The following is a 7,301-nucleotide window of genomic DNA, read 5'->3' on the forward strand; positions in this document are numbered from 1 at the left end:
ATCTGTCTTGTCTTTCTCATATTGCCATTACTCTGTGGGTGCTTTACCTCTCTCTGTTTCTCCTTACTGTCCTCCTGTCTGTATACCCGCCGCGGGGTGCCAACCAATTAGACCACCGGGACAATTCTTTCAGCCGCTCACGCTCCTCCAGTGTCACCAGCATTGACAAGGAAGCCAGAGAGGTCATCAGCTCCTTCCACTTCTGCGAGACCTTCACCCGCAAGGGGGACAGCACTTTAACACCCTGCCTGTATGTGGGGACCTCACTGGGAACTGTGCTGGCTCTAGCTGTCACGTTGCCACCTGCTGGGGAGCAACGGCAACTGCAACCAGTCATCATTGCACCAACAGGTGGGTGTTGAGATTATGGAAATAAGGTTGTGTAGTATCATTAACCTCAGGACCAGACATTCCAGCCCATCAACACATTACTTAAAAACTGGTTACTTCTCCATCAGACAAATTTATGTTTACATTCTATTTCTGATCGTCAAGTTAACCAATAAAACCGTGTTCCTCTGATGCTTAAAAGATCTCAATAAAGATTCTATTTCAGAAAAACCTACATTATTTACAAATGGCAGTAGTCTTCTTCTTGCGGTTGCTGAAGCACATGTCTTGGTACATTTACTGGTGCCACCTGGGCCCAGCAGCAAATGATTAGTGGAAGAAAAAAAACTATGTTTGTCTATTGTTTTTTTCTTCTTTTTCGTTTTGTTCTTTTGCTGTCTTTTCTTCTTCTTCTTTTCTTTGTTGTTTGGTTACATCCCTTATATCTCCCCTATCAGTCCCCAAATTCCGATTTTATTGCCAACGCTTTTCCTTATATTCACCAGGCATGTTGGTACGGCTGAAGGGCAGCATCATGCGAATGGCTATCTTGGACTCCACAGGGTCCCAGCTCTCCCCTGTGTATGAGCCTTGGTATGAGCCCAACATTACAGCAGATGGCGAGGAAAGAGAGAAGGTCCGTAAGCGTCGGCCCGTCTCTGTGTCTCCCTCCACCTCCCAGGACTTCAGTGAGAGCCAGTACGCTGTGGTCTGCTCTGAGAAACAGGCCAAAGTCATCTCCCTCCCCTCCCAGACCTGCATCTACAAACACAGCATCACAGAGACCTCCTTCATCTTACGAGCAGATGTGGTGCAGATGAGCCAAGGCATGTGTTTGGCTTGTTTCTGTGCCAATGGCCATATCATGACCCTCAGGTGAGAAACATGTCGGTCTGCATTAACAATAAGTCAGAAACAGTCGCTTATTAATAAAAACTGATCAATCAAAGTCTGTTTGAATAAATCATATTCATATTATTGGTTTTAAATAGAACTACAACATATATTATGTTGTATTTCTGTCACATTTGAGTTTGTGTTGTCGAAACAGAAGATGAAGGGGCAGGATTGTTGTCTGTAGTATTGCAGTGATGCTCCAAACTGCAAAATTAGTTTTAAGAAAGTCACTGTTAGAGGAGAACACAGATCAGCCCTGATTCTTGGGAGCTTAACAGAGCTGAGAACTGGCACAGAAGTTGTGTATTTTGATATACTCATATAAAAATATGAGAAGAAGAAGCTGAGCACACAGATGGACTTTTGGATGGAGAATTGGATTGGACCGCAGAAATTGTTTCAGAATTTAATTTAGATATTTTTTTTCACTGTTAATTTTGCCACTATTGGAATCAATTTTGTGAAAGTGAATCAACACTCATCACAGGCTTTACACATTGAATGTGTTTGTACTGTGTCGGAGTGGATTAAATTACAGGTGAAGCTAATGAAGTGGCCAGTAAGAACTTTTCCCTTGAAAACCTGCTGTGTACTGTGTTCATACTTCAACCTCAGTGCCAACCTGAACCCACAACCCTGCACCACCACCTTAGCTCAAGCGTTGCCTTAAGTTTAAAATTAGGTTAGAAACAGCGGATGCAGTCCTGCACACGGACTCGTGCAGACGTACACCAAGTTGAATTTCATGCAGCGTGCGGGGAGGGTGAAGGAGTACATTAGTGTGTTGCTCTTCCTCATTCATCTTCACTTCCCCGGAGGACAGAGACAGAACAGCCTTCCATGTGGGTGTTTCACAGAGCAAGGATTCCCAGCAGTCTGCCTGTCTCTATGTGTGTGCTCTGTGAGTCTGCTTGCCTCTAATGAGTGCAACACAGTTTCAGTGGACTGAAATACAGTGTTGGGTCAAAGGTCAGTGGTAAGTGAAAAGACTAATGGTATTCTTTATCTCTAATATAACTTTTTTCCCTGTGTGTCCTGTCTAGTTTGCCAGGACTGAGACCTCTTATGGATGTAAACTACCTGCCTTTGACAGACATGCGGATAGCCAGGACGTTCTGCTTCACCAATCTGGGTCAGGCCATGTATCTCTGCTCCCCCACTGAGATCCAGAGGATTACATACAGCCAGGACACCTGTGAAAACCTACAAGTCAGTTAACTCTTAAAACACCACAGTATGTGTCTATTAGTGGATTTAACAGGAAACGGTTTATGATTGTACGTTTAAATGTTGGAAAACTGTTCTGCATGAGCTGCATGTTGTACTGCATAGAAAATGTTTTGCATTACAATTTACTGCACTGTATTCACTGTGTATTGGAACCTGGATAAGAAACTATAGTATCTCCTGTACCATTGTAATATGTTTGTTTCCTGATATTTCAGGAGATGCTGGGGGAACTTTTTACACCTGTAGAGACCCCGGAAGCACCCAACAGAGGGTTTTTCAAAGGTCTCTTTGGGGGAGGAGCACAGTCACTAGACAGAGAGGAGCTATGTATGCCAAACCTACACATTCCCAGATATGCCGTGGTTCACTCCTTGCTGATGTAATATTTCATTTACACCTCTCGTCCTATTTTCCTCTCATCTTCCGTCTCTCAGTTGGGGAGGTAGCAGCTGGAAAAGCATCAAGGAGCCTGGCCCAGCACATCCCGGGCCCGGGTGGCATTGAGGGCATGAAGGGGGCAGCCTCTGGTGTGGTTGGAGACTTGGCGCGTGCACGAATAGCACTGGATGAAAGAGGCCAGAAATTGGGCGATTTGGAGGATAGGACAGCCGCCATGATGGCCAGCGCAGATTCCTTTTCCAAACATGCCCATGAGGTACCCGAAAATGTTCAGACAAGTTCAGAATCTGTAAAAGACCAGTATACTGGTGAATGCTTGTACATACAGTACAGTACAGGACATAATGAAAAAGGTGTAGACTGGTAAATGTGTGAAATGAAATCAAAATGGGAATTATCACGTGGCAAGAAGCACTGGATTATGAAAATTTGCAGACCTATTAAGAATTGTAAACATACATGTGATAGGATGATACTAATACTAATATTCACTAGTTGTTTAGGTTATTCTCACAACAAATCATGTTCTCACTCCAACATTTCCTGTTTTCAGATGATGCTGAAGTGCAAAGACAAGAAATGGTACCAGTTCTGATTAGTGTTGGGGGATGAGCAGAGCCCCCTGGACATGGATGTCACCTTCCATTGGCCTATTTGGACTCACCGTGACCCCGACCTGTCCATCTGTCCATCCATCCATCCATCCACCCATCTATCCTTTCCCCTAAGCCTTCTTCACTTGGACACTTGGGAGTTTCATCCCTAGCACAATGATAAATACTATTCTTACCTCAGTCTTAAAGTGGAACTGAGGGGTAGACAGGGGACAGGGATAACCTCAGAGGGAGCAAATAAATGGTGTCTTTTTTTTCTGTTCATGTCTATTTATCTTTGTTCTGCCTCTCCTCCGAGGTAGCCACTTGGTCCTCACACGTGGAGATTCTTCATTCTCATTTGCCAAAATTATCCTTTACTGTTGTCTCCTCTCTGAGCCTTTTGGGGGTAATATTCAAACCGATGAACACAGTTCAGATAAGACAAAGACCCGATGGAGAAACAAAGACTACAAAAAATATCTTGAAGTGTAAAAAGAAGGAAAAGTAATCTAAATACTTCACTATATATACATCAATCTAATAAATGTGCAATGCTGTATCCACTTCCGAGTGACAAGTACAAAGTGATGGAGAACTTATGAAGGAGACAAAAGCAGGGATGGACAGCTGTACGAAGAAAAGTTGGAGACCCATGAGAGGTGCCGCATTAGTGACGCATCCACCACACAGTCACAGGGATTCAGACGTTCTCTGGACATCTCATCATCTCGCTCACCCACCAGACTGTCCTCTGTATCTTACAGACTTTCCTATTGTTACCAACCGTGTGTGTATGTGTGTGTGTTAATTTCTAATTTATTGCCATTCCTCTATTTGTTATTTGTTGTTTTGTTTTTGCTCCGTCTGTATTATCGGAAAATCTCTTATTTTTCTATTGTTGTGAAAGTGACTGATATTGGATTTGTTGAAAAAAAAATGTTTTGTGGCTTTTGTCTAACAACACAAATTAATTTCTCCTTATGAAAAGGGCTGGAATCTAAAAGGAGCGCAAGGATATAAAAGGCATATATCATTTAGTACTCACTGACATGGCAAGTGTGTTTGAACCATACACATTTATAGTTTACTGATTTTATTTCTTTAACCACTTCCTCCTCCCCTGCTAATGTCATAAGCTTCTGCAGTTTGGCTTATTGTGTGACTGTGACTGTAAAAATGCAGAAGAGATCAGTGTTTAATACTCTTAATAGTCTGACCACTGTTGTTGGACCTTTTCCAGACTCTGGAGTACAAATCAGTATGGGAATTACACATGACTAGAAATCCTATTTATGTGTATTCATATATGGAGGAGAATATAAATGTAGTAATGTGTAATCATTTAAAAAAGGACACAATCCAAAATATTTCAGTCATCTGTTGTTGACAGTTGTGTATGCCTTTAACGTTATTGTTTATTTATTCAGATGCAAGAGACCATTGTGTTTGGTGTCAGAAACGTTCACTTTCATTAATTTATTGTTTCTATATTCATGTTTTACAGTAAAGCTCAAATCTGGTGCATCTCTGTCTGCCAGGATTTTAACCTTTATTTGTATATAAGTAAATAGTTTGACAATCTAAGACCAACTGGAAAGTAAATGTCAAGGTTGCTCATGCAACACAAGAGGAGAGAGGCCATACTTTTTCTGACGCCAAAGAGTTGCTTTAGCTTTTTCGATTGTGTTATCATTCGGCTTGTCACGAGTCTCAGCATCAGACAGCATACTGTAATACTGAGTGTCTAATTCCTCACAGCTCCACCGATGGAGTTCAGACCAACAATCAGGTCCATTTAGGAGAATTATCATCTTCATCATCGTTCAGGGTTCAAGAAAAAGAGCAAGTTGCAATGGAACTCAGCCATTTAGAGTCCCACTATTACACTATGACATAAAATGTAACATGTGGACATGTTAAATGTTTAAAGTGGCCTAGCTGTTGGTTGATAAGGCTATTTCCCTAAAAGAACCATTCAACTACAGATGAAGACACAAGAATAATTATTGTGTTCACCTGTGCGCGTGTGTGTGAATGTGTTTGTAGTTCTGTGTGTTAGGGTGTGTTCGCGTAAATTAAGTGATTTAATTTAAGATATTATGTTTTGGTTGTTTAATAATTGGTGATGATGTCTTAGTCTCTCACCAGTCCGCAGTCTGTGTCCAGTTGAGTGTCTTTTGCACCAACTAAAGCCACCAGTGATTATAAAAAGATAAAATTGTTATCATAAGCATCAGAGGATGGCCTCTGAATTCTGGTTTAATTTCACCTTGTGCACATCCATTAACCCTGCTCTGAATTCTCTCTTCCGTCAGTGAGGCTTCAGGTGACTCCATTGGTCCCACCGCTACAGATCTGGTCTTCTGTGTTTATTACGAATTGCAACATGGATGCCCGGCCTTTTCCCCGTAGCAAAAAATAAGGGGGGAAAATCCGAAAAAAATAGCTAGGTATAATAATCTAGACGTCATCCCAGAGAATAATTCATTGTCTTTTTCTCAGTCCAAGTCTTATGTGTGTGTTTTTCCTTTGTTTTTTTCAGTGTTATACGTGTTTTTTTCATCTTTGAGTGATTTGTTCTTGTCCAACAGAATGCAGTATTCTTACTTAATCGAATCCACGCACTCAAACAACAACAAGAGGGAATCCTGTCAATTCGCCATATTGCCATCTTCTGTCTCTAAACCGTCATCCGTGGGTTTCAGTAGTTTTCTCATTGTAGCCAATTCTCTTGTACAGTTTTATGCAACTTTCACATGGATGTTTATGACTATCTGCTGCCACAAAAATTTAGAAATTCTGTAGATAGAGATTACTGTGCAATGGAAAATAAAGGTTAAAAATGTATTTTGTCTTAAAGCATCCTAATTTAAAATCTCAAATAAAAATATAAGGATTTTACTGTCTTCACGTGAAAGAAAAGCACATTTCTGCAGTGGCATATTGAGGATTACTGTACAAATGTCAAACATAAGACTGATTGATGCGCTATTTAAAGAGGAGCATGAAATAGGGGGAGCTGACATATTTGCATCTCCACACTAGATGGCAGCAGACCCACACATTTGCCTGGACACGAAATTAGATGGACGAGTTATTCAGTAGGATGTGTGCAACAATGCACGCTGCAATCCTATGGCCTCAGGAATTGTATTATGCATTCATTAGCTGAGGTAAATTTGTTTATGATCATAATGTATTGTCCCCTTTTCTTAGAGCAGTACAATCCTTTATACATCCCACTAAGGGACTTGACCAAATGTTTCTTTGAACCCATGACACAGGTGGACAGTGCAGCTCATGAAGCTCACCCTCTTTTGGTAAATAAGAGTGTACTTCTGCTCTTGGCAGGATTTCCAGGCATTTTATACTTGAATTCCAGACAATGATAAAGTATCTTTAAGTGACCCCGGTCATGATTTTTGGTAAATGTTTTGTCTTCCACTAGAGCCAAAGCAATTATCTCACATTCAGAGGCTTTCTCTTGTATTTTTCCACTCAAATGCCCTTCAATAGACCACTGCTATTAGGAACAGAACCCTTAAATTAGAGATACTATTGTCCTAATCTCTGTCAAGCTGCCCGTTAAGGTCAGGAAGTTCATCCAGTAATGTATTTGCAGGGTCTTGCATTGTGGATCAGTTACTGGGGAAACTGGAGAGGCTTCCAGCTTGGCTGACAAGGATGAACTATTTACCCACCGTAACTGTACATTGTCACCCAGGACTTCCTGACCTTGTGTGTGACTCATGCCTGGTGACTCGATGGGCATTTGTTTTGAAATAATACTGTAACAAGAAGGCAGAAATGCAATGTATCACATACATACACACATATAAAATAGTAGTA

At 41.2% G+C, this 7,301-nt stretch overlaps 1 protein-coding gene across 7 annotated transcripts in view; it reads left to right on the top strand.

The window, feature by feature from the left end:
• The window catches only part of stxbp5a (syntaxin binding protein 5a (tomosyn)), an 83,524-nt gene extending 77,166 nt beyond the window's left edge, over positions 1-6,358 (top strand). For 5 of the 7 annotated variants that reach the window (XM_067482298.1, XM_067482292.1, XM_067482293.1 and 2 more), the window contains 6 exons: positions 69-351; positions 837-1,206; positions 2,271-2,436; positions 2,673-2,784; positions 2,892-3,112; positions 3,410-6,358. In XM_067482298.1, the coding sequence (XP_067338399.1) occupies positions 69-351; positions 837-1,206; positions 2,271-2,436; positions 2,673-2,784; positions 2,892-3,112; positions 3,410-3,451 (1,194 nt within the window). In that variant the 3' untranslated portion in view covers positions 3,452-6,358. The remainder of the gene's footprint in view (positions 1-68; positions 352-836; positions 1,207-2,270; positions 2,437-2,672; positions 2,785-2,891; positions 3,113-3,409) is intronic. The other 2 variants (XR_010911246.1, XM_067482296.1) reach the window with 2 other exon arrangements.
• The last annotated feature ends 943 nt before the right edge of the window (positions 6,359-7,301 follow it).

The sequence above is a fragment of the Channa argus genome, chromosome 17 (genome assembly GCF_033026475.1).
Source record: "Channa argus isolate prfri chromosome 17, Channa argus male v1.0, whole genome shotgun sequence".
Taxonomy (NCBI): Eukaryota; Metazoa; Chordata; class Actinopteri; order Anabantiformes; family Channidae; genus Channa; species Channa argus.